Raw genomic sequence first — 13,677 nt, forward strand, 5'->3', positions numbered from 1 at the left:
AGACAGAGTTTCCCTTGCGGGTGCAGGGGCCCAATCACTTGGGTCATCTTCCACTGCTTTCGCAGGCACATTAGCAGAGAGCTGGAGCCTCAGAAGTGGAGCAGCTGGGACGTGACCTGGCACAAATATGGGATGCTGGCTTTGCAGACAGAGGCTTAACCTGCTATGCCACAATGCCAGCCTCTAATTTTGATTTTTAAAAATTTCTACACTGGGGCCAGAGCTGTGCTATAGTAGGTTAAGCATCCACCTGCAGTGCTAGCATCCCACATGGGCACAGGTTTGAGTCCTGCCTGCTCCTCTTCCCATCCAGCTCTCTGCTGATAGCCTGGTAAAGCAGTGGAAGATGGCCCAAGTGCTTGGGCCCCTGCACCCGCGTGGGAGACCCGGAAGAAGCTCCTGGCTCCTGGCTTCGGATCGGCTCAGCTCCAGCTGTTGTGACCATTTGAGGAGTGAACCAGAGGATGGAAGACCTTTCTCTCTCTCTCTCTGTAACTATGACTCTCAAATAAATAAACAAATCCCTAAATTTCTTCACTAAACTACTTTTTTTAGTTTAGCTTTGTTTTAATTACTGAGTTTTTAGTGCTTACTTAAATTTTTTGTGTCCAATGCTACGGCTCACTATGGCTCACTATCTATATCTCACTATCTAGTTCTCAGCCTGGATACGACTGGGGAAATCTCCCAGAAATTAGAAACAAAAAGAGACAAACAAATAACAACCACAAAACATGAGACAGGGTGTGGAGCTTTTGGCCTAGCATTAAAACAATACTTGTACACCTGCAACCCAGGTTGGAGTGCCTGGGTTTGAGTCCTGGCTCTGATCCTAATTCCAGCTTCCTGCTAATGCACACCTTGAGAGGCAGCAGGTGATAGCCCAAGTAGCTTGGTCTTCATCACCCACATGCAAGATCTGAATTGAGTTCCAGGCTCCTGGCTTCAGCCTGGCTCAGCCCTGGTTTTTGCAGGCATATGGGGAGTGAAGCAATGGATGAGCTCACTCTCCCTCACCCTCTCTCCCCCTGCCTTTCAGATAAATTTAAAAATAAGTGTGAGACTTTATAGAAGAGAAAGAAGATAAAGCCAGACAATTAAATATCCACATAAAAGGAAGTTCAGGAAAAGGGAACAGAGAGGCAAGACTCACCAGAGAAACAGGGTAACACACTCTTCCAGAAGGGGAAAACCGGAGGCTCCATGTTCAAAGTGCTCACCAGGCACCCAGCACTGGTTGAATAAAGACCTATCATCCCAAGGCACATCCGTATGAAATTTCAGAAAACCGGAGACACAGAGAAGTTCCTCTAAGCCTCCAGAGAGAACATACGGGTCACTGCAAAGGCTCACTCACCAGGATGCTGTCAGCCTCTGCTGTGGCAGTGCTGGGAGTGAGGAGACTACAAAGAATCCCTTCACATTTCTTTCAGAATTGTTTTTGTACTCAGAATTCTAGACCAGGCAAATCATCAGTCTGAGATGACAGTAGAATTAAGATATTTTCAGTCATACAAAGTCCTAAAAAGCACATCTCCCGGTGGCCTCAGGGATCTACTAAAGAGTGTGCTCCGGCCGGCGCTGCGGCTCACTAGGCTAATCCTCCGCCTGTGGCGCCGGCACACCGGGTTCTAGTCCCGGTCAGGGAGCCGGATTCTGTCCTGGTTGCCCCTCTTCCAGGCTAGCTCTCTGCTATGGCCCAGGAGTGCAGTGGAGGATGGACCAAGTACTTGGGCCCTGCACCCCATGGGAGACCAGGAGAAGTACCTGGCTCCTGGCTTCAGATCAGCGCGGTGCGCCAGTCACAGAGTGCCAGCCGTAGCAGCCATTGGGGGGTGAACCAACGGAAAAAGGAAGACCTTTCTCTCTGTCTGTCTGTCTGTCTGTCTCTCTCTCTCTCACTGTCCAGTCTGCCTTTCAAAAACAAAACAAACAAACAAACAAAAAACCAACTAAGGACAGAATGTTAACATTACAATGACAGGATGTGCAGAAAGGAAGAAGTGAGGGAGCAGTGGGGCCAGTTGGTGGCATAAGAGAAATAAATTCTCATCAACCACAACAGGGACTCATTGAGAGGTGAGAGCAAACAGAAGCATCTAAAAGGGCAGATAAGCACCCCATTCAGAACTGTAGAGGCAAACACCAGAAGACCCTGCTGGGGAGAGACAATCAGGGATGTGGGAGAAGAGACCTTGGTGAGCCAAGGACTCCTTCCAAAACATCTCCCAGGGGTTTTGGCTTCTTACCTTTGTTACATCTACCTGGTCTGACCAGTCTCTGTTGAGGTACTCAGTGCAGTCACTGGCCCTATGTTGTTTAATGGACTGAGTGACGTGGTAATAGCAGTAAAACATCACTGTCAAGGGCACGACAAAATTTATTGCAATAACTGCCATTGTGAAAGATACAAAAGATCTGCAAATAAGAAAAGGCAATCATGACTACTTATTTAATGTTCTAAATGGGGGGAGGGAAGGGAAAAGATAATTATTAGAAACCACACTAGCAGTCATTATATTGTTAAATAGCTTACACAGTGTATTTGACTTTTAGTTCATGATTTTAATTTTAACATTTATTTTTTCAGAAGCAGAGCAACAAAGAGACAGAGAAAGAAATATCTCCCATCTGCTGGTCCACTGGTTCACTCCCTAAAAGCCTACAGATAGCATCTGGGGCTGCACCAAGCTGAAGCCAGCAGTCCAGAATGCCATCGGTGTCTCCCACGTGGGTGGCAACAGCTCAACTACTTGAGCCTTTATCTGCTGCCTCCCAGGATGTGCATTAGCAGGAAGCTGGATCAGAGCCAAGTAGCTGAGATTCAAACTAGGCATTTGGATATGGGATGAAGCTTCTCAAGGTTGGGCAAATTCCAGTCTGCCACCTATCATTAAAAATAAAGTTTTAGGGGGCCAGCACTGTGGCACAGTGGGTTAACGCCCTGGCCTGAAGCGTCAGCAAACCATATGGGCGCCAGTTGGAGACCCGGCTGCTCCACTTCTGATCCAGCTCTCTGCTATGGCCTGGGAAAGCAGTAGAAGGTGGCCCAAGTCCTTGGGCCCCTGCACCTGTGTGGGAGGCCCAGAAGAAGCTTTAGATCAACGCAGCTCCAGCCATTGCAGCCAATTGGGGAGTGAACCATCAGATGGGAGACCTCTGTCTCTCTCTGCCTCTCCTCTCTCTGTGTAACTCTGACTTTCAAATAAGTAAATAAATCTTTAAAAAAATAAAATTTTAGGGGCTGGTATTGTTCTGTAGTAGGTAAATCTGTAGTCTGTGTCACTGACATCCATATGAGCACCAAAGTCCCAGCTACTCCACTTCTGATCCAGCTCCCTGCTAATATGTCTGGGAAAACAGTGGAAAATGGCCCTAGTATGTGGGCCCCTGCACTCACATGGGAGACCAGGAAGAAGCTCCTGGATCCTGGCTTTGTTCTGGCCTGGCCCTGGCCATTGCAGCTATTTGGGGAGTGAGCCAGCAGATGAGAAGATTCTCTCTCTCTCTCTCTCTGTGTGTGTGTGTGTGTGTGTGTCTCCCTATCTCTCCCTTTTACTATGTAACTCTGACTTTCAGATAAATACATAAATCTTTAAGAAGCAAATGAAGTTTTATTGGAACACAGCCATGCACATTAATTTACCTGCTGTCTATGATGGCTTTCACAGTACAATGCCAAGTTGAAAACAGACTCTGGCTCATGAAGCCTACATTGATTATCCTTGGGCTCTTCACAGAATAAGTTTCAGATTTTAATTTAGTTTGAGACTTAGAAATTTTCTTTTCTATTTCTATTTTCTAAATGAGTCATCTCTTGTTTCCTTTAATGAACTAAACTATCCTCTTTCCCCTGCTAAGTGTAGAGGAGCCTCATGAAGAAGCAAGCAAGTCCTTGCAGTGACTGTATTTTGATGCATGGTCTCAGAATATGTTTGAATGAGAGATTATTTTGAAAGCGTACTACAGAGGTGCCCTGAGTTTCCATGAGAGCTTCATGCTGCCTACCTTCACTGACCCTTCTCCTACTCATGATCCTACCTCTGTGATATGCAAATATTGGAAAGGAGATTGGCACATAAACCCATAGAAGAGAAGAAGGAAAGGACAGAGTACGGGGGAGAAGGAGTCTAGATTATCTTTGCTGGCAAACAAGTATAATTCTCTTTTCTCAATTTCATTTTCTGCTTGAATCACTTCATTAGCAAGGAAGCACTTTGCCACATGCTGTATGAGAAACCTGTAATCTGAGCTTAAATTTGAAAGGATGAGAAAATGTCTACCTTAGAAGCGCTTGGTTATAAAGTGTAAATGTTTCTCTTACGTGTCATTTTTCCGCCAATTGATGGTACAGGTGGCCCCAGTAGGATCTGGGGCATAACTAGCCCACCCTGCGATGGGCATCAAAGCCCAAAACAGGCCGTTGACCCAGGCTCCCAGAATCAAGCCAAGGTAGGTGCGAGTGGTCATTCTTCTCCCTATTAACAAGCATATGAACTATTAACATCATTTGCCAATGATGGACTTGCTTTGTTTTAATTGATGATGCGAAATTATCAAGTAGATCATTAATAGACATTTTTGTTCACTCAAAGCCTAGCCACATGAATTCATATATGGGAAAGAAAATGGCAAGTAAGTTGAAACCCAAATAATAAAAGGACCAGTCAGAGAATGAGCTGGGAGTAGAGCTTTCCAGGCCTAGGAAACCACAGTGTCCAAAGACCCCAAAGTGAGAACATAGAGAGAGTGACCCTAGCCATCCTGGAAAAGGTTGTCAGTCTCCAGATCTTGCAGCATACTGCAGGTGCCTAGTGAAATCTGGGTTTTACTGTAATAAGAAGCCACTGAAAGTTGTAAACAAGGAATGCCAAAGAAATGTGACCAGCCCTGACTACAAATCATTATGTGTACATTTTAAAGTGAATGTATATTGAGTGGCCATTGGTCAAGAAATGAGAACGCCAAGAAAAATGCTGTACCTACGTCAGGATGACAGATGGTCAAGTATCGATCCATGGCCACGACTGTGAGTAACCCAATACTTGCCATTCCAAAAAAAATATTCAATCCAGCATAAATCTGAAAATGAAAATTGGGATAAATCCACCATTCTAAATACCCTCCCAACTAACATTTAAATTTTTGTCCTGTAGATAGAATATATTTCAAATATATTAAATGTTTTTTATTTTACTATTTCAAAATATACCTTCCACTGTCAAATTACAACTGCCTAACTAAAGGCATTTATGGAAAGGGTTTTCAATAGTTAAACATTTTATAAGACTTAAGATGGAACTTCTATACAACCTACTCAGGTGCAAAATAGATCATTACATGGGGTGCGGTGCATATAAACAATAAAAATTAGTATTCAGAAGATAGGTAGTTCAACAGAGGAAAAAACAAGCTCAGTAAAAAAGTGGCCACATGATGACTGAGTTGTTCACACAGGCTATTTTCATTAACTATGTTCATGGCACAGGAAAATATGTGTACCAAAGAAAGTATCCAAATAAATATAAATTATAGAATATCATTTCATACTCACTAAAATGATAAGAATTTAAAAGTCTGACAATCTTAAGTGATGGGAAGAATGTAGAGTAATAGTAGTGCTCATAACAGGAAAAATTATTTTGGAGAGCAATTAGGCCACATACGATAAAGTTGAACAGTCTTTGCAACTCAACTCTAAACATGCCTACAGAAACTCTCACTTATTGCAGCATATATCAGTATATTGTGAAGTAAAAATTAGGGACAAATGTTCAATAATAGTAAAATAGAAAAGTACATTGAGCTATGTTCATAAAATGGGATATCATATTGCAATCAAAATGAATGCCTTACAGTCACATTCATCAACATGAATAAACCTCAGAAACCTATCTAACAATGAAAGTAAATTGTATAAAAATTATATAATTAACACAAAAATTAAAGCATTCAGATATTTTTTGTTGATGTATATGTATACGTAATAAAATAGGAAAATATTCATAGGAAGGAAGGGGATAAGGTGAGATGGGATGCAATGGCCTTCAACAGTGAAATTTTATATCTTTAAAAAGAAAACCTGGGGGCCAGCACTGTGATATAGCAGGCAAAGCTGCTGCCTGCAGTGCCAGCATCCCATATGGGCATCGTTTTGAGTCCCAGCTGCTCCTCTTCCGATCCAGCTCTCTGCGAAGGCCTGGGAAAGCAGTAGAAGGTAACCCATGTCCTTGGGCCCCTGCACCCGTGTGGGAGATCTGGAAGAAGCTCCTGGTTCCTGGCTTTGGAGCTCAGACAGCTCTGGCCATTGCAGCCACCTGAGGAGTGAACCAGCAGATGCAAGACTCCTCTCTCTCTCTCTCTCTCTGCCTCTGGTTTTCTGTAACTCTGCCTTTCAAATAAATAAATAGATCTTTAAAAGAAAATCAAACCAAAACCCATTTTTTCCAACTATCCTAAAGCAAATTAATATTCATTAATTTCCTTGTCAGTAAAAATACAGTAGATATATTTAATAACATATTTACTGCTGTTGCTATTGCCCTCTCATGCAAGGCTTTTTCCAGGAGAAAACAATCAACAGCCTGGTAGCCTAACTATATTTTTTAGCTGGTATGAATAAGTCGCTAAGTATTTTATTATTTCAAATGAAAGCAAGGCATTTCTTTTTGAATTTGCAATATGCAAATTTTCATTTGAACACACAAACTTTTTTTCCCTAGTTGAATGCTAGTTGTTTTATTAGTTTGGATTGGAGGAATTTCAGAAATATAATAAGGGTTAATGATTTTGCTTCTCTTGTTAAAGAATATATTCCCAGTTGGTTCTGAATTCCTGGTCACCTTTTTTCTTAGAAAATCACCATTTCTTTTATCTTACAATATTTTCTTTGGTTTAAATTTTTGGAATTTTTAAAGACATTTATAATCTCCTTGACCTACTGTATTTTGCTTTCATTCCACAGTACCTGACAGCCTGCATATCCAAACTTCCAACTTCCATGCAGATCTGAAGCAGCAGACATGGGATAGCCAATGCTACTGACACCTATATCCGTAAAAGCCAGATTAATAATAATTGCATTCGTGGGTGTTCGGAGTTCCTTGTACTTAATGAAGATGCCTAGAACTATTAGGTTGCTGAGAATACTTATCATACCTGAGAACATACAAAAATATTATGCATGTTATTTAATTGGAATGTTTAAAAGTAGAATCAAAAATAAATATTTAAGCCAGTTGAAAAACATGGCAAATGTATTTTATTTTAAAGCTTATTTATTTATTTGAATGGCAGAGAGACAGAGAGACATGCCATCCTTTGGTTCACTCTCCAAATGGCTGCAACAGCCAGATCAGGGCCAGGCCAAAGCCAGGAGCCAGAAATTTCATCCGGGACTCCCACGTAGGTGGCAGAGACCCAAATACTTGAGCCATTCCCAGGAGTCTTAGCAGGAAGCTGGATCAGTAGCAGAGCGGCCTGGATTCTAACGGTGGCACTCGATTATGTAATGCTAGTGTCACCAACAGCACCCCAATGCTGGCTCCAGCGTATCTACTTTAGTCAATTATTTGAACAGTTGGCTTTAAACTGTAACATCTTAATGGCCCTTTAGTAAAGTAGAAATAAAAAAAAAAAAATAAAACACCAGGAAGCTTCCAACTGCATAAGCCTGCACTGAAGGTCGGTGTCATCATTCCTGATGACTCTGCCCCTGAAATTCTTCCCTCGACTTTCGTGACCCCTGCACTGCTAATTGCTCGGATGCATGTACTACCGACCACATGCTCTTGTTTGGCAGCTTAATCTCCTCTTCTTCCTTCCTGAGGGCTGAGACTCTTCTTTCTCTTTTCTTCTTTCCTTTCTGAAGCCCCAACCATCATTCTACCCCAACGGCACTTCAGTCAATATTGCTAACCCTGACACACACTTGTTTCACATTTTCTCCTTTTATTCAAGTAATTGCCATTAAATGCTTACAAGCATCTGCCTGCCATGTGTAGGATCAAATGATTGTTTCAATATTTCTTTAAACTACTTACTCAGTATTTCCAAATATGAATTCTTTGATGCAAACATCCCTATGGAGTCATTATCTAGATAGGAAGTCAAGCAAGCTTTGTAGCCCATGGAAAAACCTCACAGGTGATACCCCCTCATCAAGTTTCTACGATCTGAGATCAGACTCACTACTTTGTAGATCTGGAAATTCAATGTTGTCGGTGCCCTAGGGGATGACTGGACTCAGGTGTATTGATGACTACTATTAGTAAGCAGAATGCCAAGGAATTGATTTACAAAGAGAAATGGCATTTAGTGAACTGGATGTCAGTCTGATCAGCATCCCCTAGGCTGCAAAGCAGGTATGTGTTTTTCATAAGCCAGACAAGAGCTGCACTAGATCCCAACAATGTGTGTGAGGGTGGAGGAGGGGAGAGAGGGCTGTGAATAAATTTCAGTTGAGTGGGAAGATTCCTAGGCAGTAGGAGAGGTTTGTGCACCAAGCAGGAATGGAGTTATCTCCCCTGTCCTTCTCCCAAGACCCCCACATCTGGTCATCAATTCTACCTTCTAACTCAAGAGAGTCCACTTCTTCCTGTCTCACTGCCATTACCCTCTCTTCAGAATCACTGCCATGGCCTCCCACGTGGTCCATGGGCTGCCCTGAGAGCACATCTGTAAAATGCGGCTCAGATCATGTCATTCCCCTGTTCAGAACCCGTCAATGACTCCCTGTCACCTTTATGGCTAACATGGTTCTTCATCGCCTGGCACTCAGCCCTCTTCATCAGCCTGTCTCTCATCCTGCATCTGATTAGAATTCATCCATAATCAATTATTTTAGATCCTTAAATTCACCTGCCCTTCCACCTCCCAGCCTTAACTGGAGTGAGTGATCAAGGATACTCACTCGATCAATGTCTGTTGCACTAGACATTGGTAAACATTTACTGGAGCTAAAATCTACATGAGAGATTAAATCTAAAATGAAAAAATCTAAATATGGTCTTGATAAAATTAATAAGTGAGGAGTCAGAGCTATGGCTCAGCAGGTTAAGCCACAGCCTGTGGCACCAGCATCCCATATGGGCACCATTTCAGTCCTGGCTGCTCCACTTCCAATCTGGCTCCCTGCTAACGTGCCCAGGAAAGCAACAGAAAATGATGCAAGTGCCTGGGCCCCTGCACCATTATGGGAGACAAGGATGAAGCTCCTGGCTCCTGGTTTCAGGCTGGCCCAGCCCCTGCTGTTGCAGCCATTCAGGGAGTGAACCATCAGATGGAAGATCTCTCTCTCCTTTTCTCTCTGTAACTCTATCTTTCAAATAAATTAATCCTTTTTTAAAAATTAGTAGGTAAAATAAATGCTTTCACTGCAGAACAGAAGCATGAGAGGTTAAACATGCTTCCTTTAATACATCTACCAAAAACATAAGCAAGTAAACAACACATACTCATGGCATTCCTTGATAAAACTGACCCTTGGAGTTATGCATGAGGGCTGTAGAACCAAAGTGGCTAGAATCAAATCCTAGTGTAGCTACTCAGTAGATGTACATAGGGAAAATTTCTTAAACTTTTCATCTCTATAAACAGGGAAAATAAAGCTAAAAAGTAATTTACTGAATTAGGATAAATTAATCTATGTATGTAACAGTGCTAAGTACATAACAATTATTCAAAGATAGCATTAGTACTAATAGTTAGATTACTATTATCATCATTATTACAGGCATGAGAACCAGACAGAACCATTTCTTAGAAAAATGCTCCGTTTGTAACCAGATGAAAATCACGGTAGTTTTTCCTGGCATCTACAAAAACTAAGTAAAAAATTTACATACAAAGTATTTCCATATAATTAACAGTGAGGGGCCAGCACTGTGGTGAAGTAGGTTAATCCTATGCCTGTGGCGCCAGCATCCCATATGGGTGCCAGTTCCAGTCCTGGCTGTTCCTCTTCCAATCCAGCTCTCTGCTATAGCCCAGAAAAGCAGTAGAAAATGGCCCAAGCACTCGGGCCCTTGCACCTGTGTGGGAGACTTGAAGGAAGCTCCAGGCTCCTAGCTTCAGATTGGCCCAAGTCTGGCCGTTGCAGCCATTTGGGGAGTGAACCAGCAGATGGAAGACCTTTTTCTCTGTCTCTCCCTCTCAGTCCGTAACTCTACCTCTCAAATAAATAAATAAAATCTTTAAAAAATTGACAGTGAGACTCTCTCATTTTTTGCATCAGCAAAGCAAAGGAGAAAATAGAACTTGATCAGTACTTATCACAGGGAAGTATTCAAATGAATGAGCTAACATGTCACTAAAACTGCAAAAATTAAGGAATTCACAATTTCTTGTACAAGACATAATACTCTAGTTGTGACTTATTTTATAAAGAATAAACTGGTTGCAGAGAAATTGTTACACTTTTTATTTTTGGATGTTTGAAAACTTTCATGAAAGTCAATCTAAAAAATAATGAGCCCAATATAACAGAGTCACTTCTAAAAGTTGATACTGAGAATAAAATCAAAGTTAAGCCCCTGCTCACTGTAAAAATTACACCACAATTAAACCAATACACTGAAAAAAAAAAAAAAGAATTTCTACTCTCTTTCCCCACATTTTTTTTTCCCCCTGCAAACAAGCCTGTATCCTAGCCTAATATTTGCACCGATGAGTATGAATACCTGGGGGGAAGAGACAAGTATTTGTCCAACACCGACTGTATATGTGATTTAGGCACATTCATGTTTCAATTTCCTCCTCACAGCAATCATAGATAGCTTGTTTATTCTTATCTCTGTTTTTCAGGCAAGAACGTGGAAGAACAGTAAGGGGAAGAATTTGCTCCCAGTTACAAAGATACTAAAAAATGAAGTCCAAAACTCAAGAGTTTTCCAATATAGCATTCTGGGATGAACTGAATTTTCAAACTCTGACCTCAATGATAGTACCATACCTGACTCTCTTTTGAGGACTTTAATTTTTTTTCAATTTAATTCTTTAGATTAATTAATCAACCAACATTAATTAATTTAAATTCATTCTTTAACTTTCTTTCAATCTGTAGCTGGATTCTACTACCCTGAACAAAATAATGCAAATGATGAATGAGAAAAGTAAAGGATATATAAATATAATTCCTCATGGTACACTCTTTTTTCTCTCCCTTCCCCAAAAACCTAATTTGACAATGCAATAACCAAATATAGGAACAATTTTTATTTAAGAACTATTCATTTTACAAGAAACTTTTCTCAGCCTGCTTCACTGTTTTCACATTATCAAAATTCAAAATGACCTGTGACATTAACCTCCATTATAAATGCTTTCCCTCATTCTTTCATCTCTTGTCTTATCTGACCTTCCCAGGCCAGAAGTATAATACTGTCATCTTCACTTACCACGTGAGGAAGCCAACTCAGACAGGCTAAATGACTTGTCAAGACTGATCCAGAATATGGAACTTGACAACACATCCTCTTTCCATAGAATTATGCTGAAAACAATGACTCTTAATGGAGTAAAAAGTCATACCTGCCAGAATCAAGTAAGTTGCCACAATATTGTGTTCAGCCTGGGAAAAGACAGAGCCATCTTCATGTTTAAAGTCTGAACTGTTGCTTAAGTTATTCCTTAGCATTTCGTAATGAAGACACTGACGCAGTCTTCATAAGAAGCCTTCAATAATTACGAATGATCTTATGAAATGCTGCAGAGTGATTTTTCAGGACCAACTGTTTCGACTTAGAAAACTCCAAGAAAGGCCATTTCATAGAGGCTTTCCCTTAACAAATTTAACTGGACAAAAGAGAAAGGATTTTAATTCCCACAACAAGGGGAAAGCTTATTGGCACAACAAAGAAAGAAACACCAAATTCCACACATTTTTACCAATTTGGGCATTAGTCTTTAGATAAGAAGATTAGCAAGCACACATATACCATTTAAGCAATAAGCAAACTCAGATCAGTGCGGCAAATAACTGTTTTCTGCTGGAAATCGCTTCTGAAATCAAGGACCAGCCTTACTCCTACGAAATAGATTAAGGCCTTTGATTTCTACTGACCCTTTGAGTTTTTCCATTTCAGTTTCTTTTTTTCCATAACATCTTAAATAATTAGAGAAAGAAATAATCTCTTTAAAAAGATAAATTTGAGAGACAGAGTGAGCTCTTACTTGCTGGTTCATTTCTCAAAGCCTGCCAGTGGCCCAGAGCCAGGCCAGGCCAAAGCCTGGGGTGCAATTCAGGTCTCCCTTGTAGTGGTGGGAGCCCAACTAATTGAGCCATGACTGCTTCCCTCTGGAAGCCAGAGCCAGGTGTTAACCCCCAGCTTTAATGTGAGATGAGGGCATCCTAACTGGTGCTTACCTGCTAAGCTAAATGCCTACCCTGAATGAAGCAATATTGCCCTGTACTTCAAATATCACTTCCCTAAAGATGTCAGTATTGCTTGGTGTGAATCTTTTATTTACACTTTTCTTTGCTTATATATTCATAGGAGTGTATGATGTTTTCCCTACTTTCTTCTTCTAAACAAAATGAGATTGTGCTGGGGTGGTCTTCAAAAAGTCCATGAAGGGGCTGGCTTTGTGGTGTAGTGGGTTAAGCTGCTGCCTGAAGTGCCAGCATCCCATATGAGCATCGGTTCCAGTTTCAGCTGCTCTACTTCTGATCCAGCTCTCTGCTAATGTGCCTGGGAATGCAGCAGATGGCCCAAGTTTAAAAGGTTTTTTTTTTTTTTTTTTTTTTTTTTGCAAGGCAGAGTTAGAGAGGGAGAGATCTTCCATCTGCTGGTTCGCTCCCCAAATGGCCACAATGGCTGGAGCTGGGCTGATCTGAAGCTAGGAGCCAGGAGCTTCTCCTGGGTCTCCTATGTGGGTGAAGGGACCCAAGCACTTAGGCTATCTTCTATTGCTTTCCCAGGCCATAGCAGAGATGAATCAGAAGTGGACCAGCTGGAACTCAAACCGGCACCTGTATGGGATGCTGGTACTACAAGCAGTAGCTTTACGTGCTATGCCACATTGCTGGCTCCAAAATTAATCTTGAAGAAAAAAAAATGTCTGTAGAAATGTGCATTCCTGCAATTAAACAATATATGGTTGAAATATACATATTATGTATGCATATACATAGAGAGGAGAGAGATACTATGCAACTTATTTTCTCTTAAATCCACTTAATGAATTCCAGGTCAATAAACCTTACTTATTAGTATAATATTACTAGCTACACATTTCATAGTATGGATATACCAAGGTCTCTAAGATTTACCTCAATTAACCCCACATGTTGATATATATATATAGGAGTGATTATTTGATGATACATTAACAGCAAAGTGTCTGGACTCATTCATCTTGTAAAGTTCCAGGCAATTATACTCTGGACTGTCATATGGTGTACAATGTTAACACTTTATTAAAATGATAATGTATCATTACTATGCCTTTTTCTGTATTCTTTATACCATGTAACATTAAAATCTGATTCTTCTCAATAAAATCAGTAAAAAATTTCAGAAAAATGCTTATTGCAGGTGTAAGCATAGAAGAGAACCACTAGAGGGCTATATTTACTCATGTACCTTAACATTGTAACAGTAGTTTCAGGAAGGACCGAAGATAACTCACCTGTATATAAAGTCAACTTAACAGGCTGATTGATCTGTCACAGATCTT

General features: G+C 41.0%; 1 protein-coding gene across 1 annotated transcript in view; it reads right to left on the reverse strand.

The window, feature by feature from the left end:
- Positions 1 to 11,772, reverse strand: part of RRH (retinal pigment epithelium-derived rhodopsin homolog) — a 15,165-nt gene extending 3,393 nt beyond the window's left edge. The window contains exons 1-5 of the mRNA XM_002717186.4: positions 11,530 to 11,772; positions 6,968 to 7,158; positions 4,983 to 5,082; positions 4,325 to 4,478; positions 2,250 to 2,418 (exon numbers count right to left, since the gene is read on the reverse strand). Of these exons, the coding sequence (XP_002717232.2) occupies positions 2,250 to 2,418; positions 4,325 to 4,478; positions 4,983 to 5,082; positions 6,968 to 7,158; positions 11,530 to 11,635 (720 nt within the window). The 5' untranslated portion in view covers positions 11,636 to 11,772. The remainder of the gene's footprint in view (positions 1 to 2,249; positions 2,419 to 4,324; positions 4,479 to 4,982; positions 5,083 to 6,967; positions 7,159 to 11,529) is intronic.
- Positions 11,773 to 13,677: the final 1,905 nt, after the last annotated feature.

This window comes from Oryctolagus cuniculus, chromosome 8 (assembly GCF_964237555.1).
Source record: "Oryctolagus cuniculus chromosome 8, mOryCun1.1, whole genome shotgun sequence".
NCBI lineage: Eukaryota > Metazoa > Chordata > Mammalia > Lagomorpha > Leporidae > Oryctolagus > Oryctolagus cuniculus.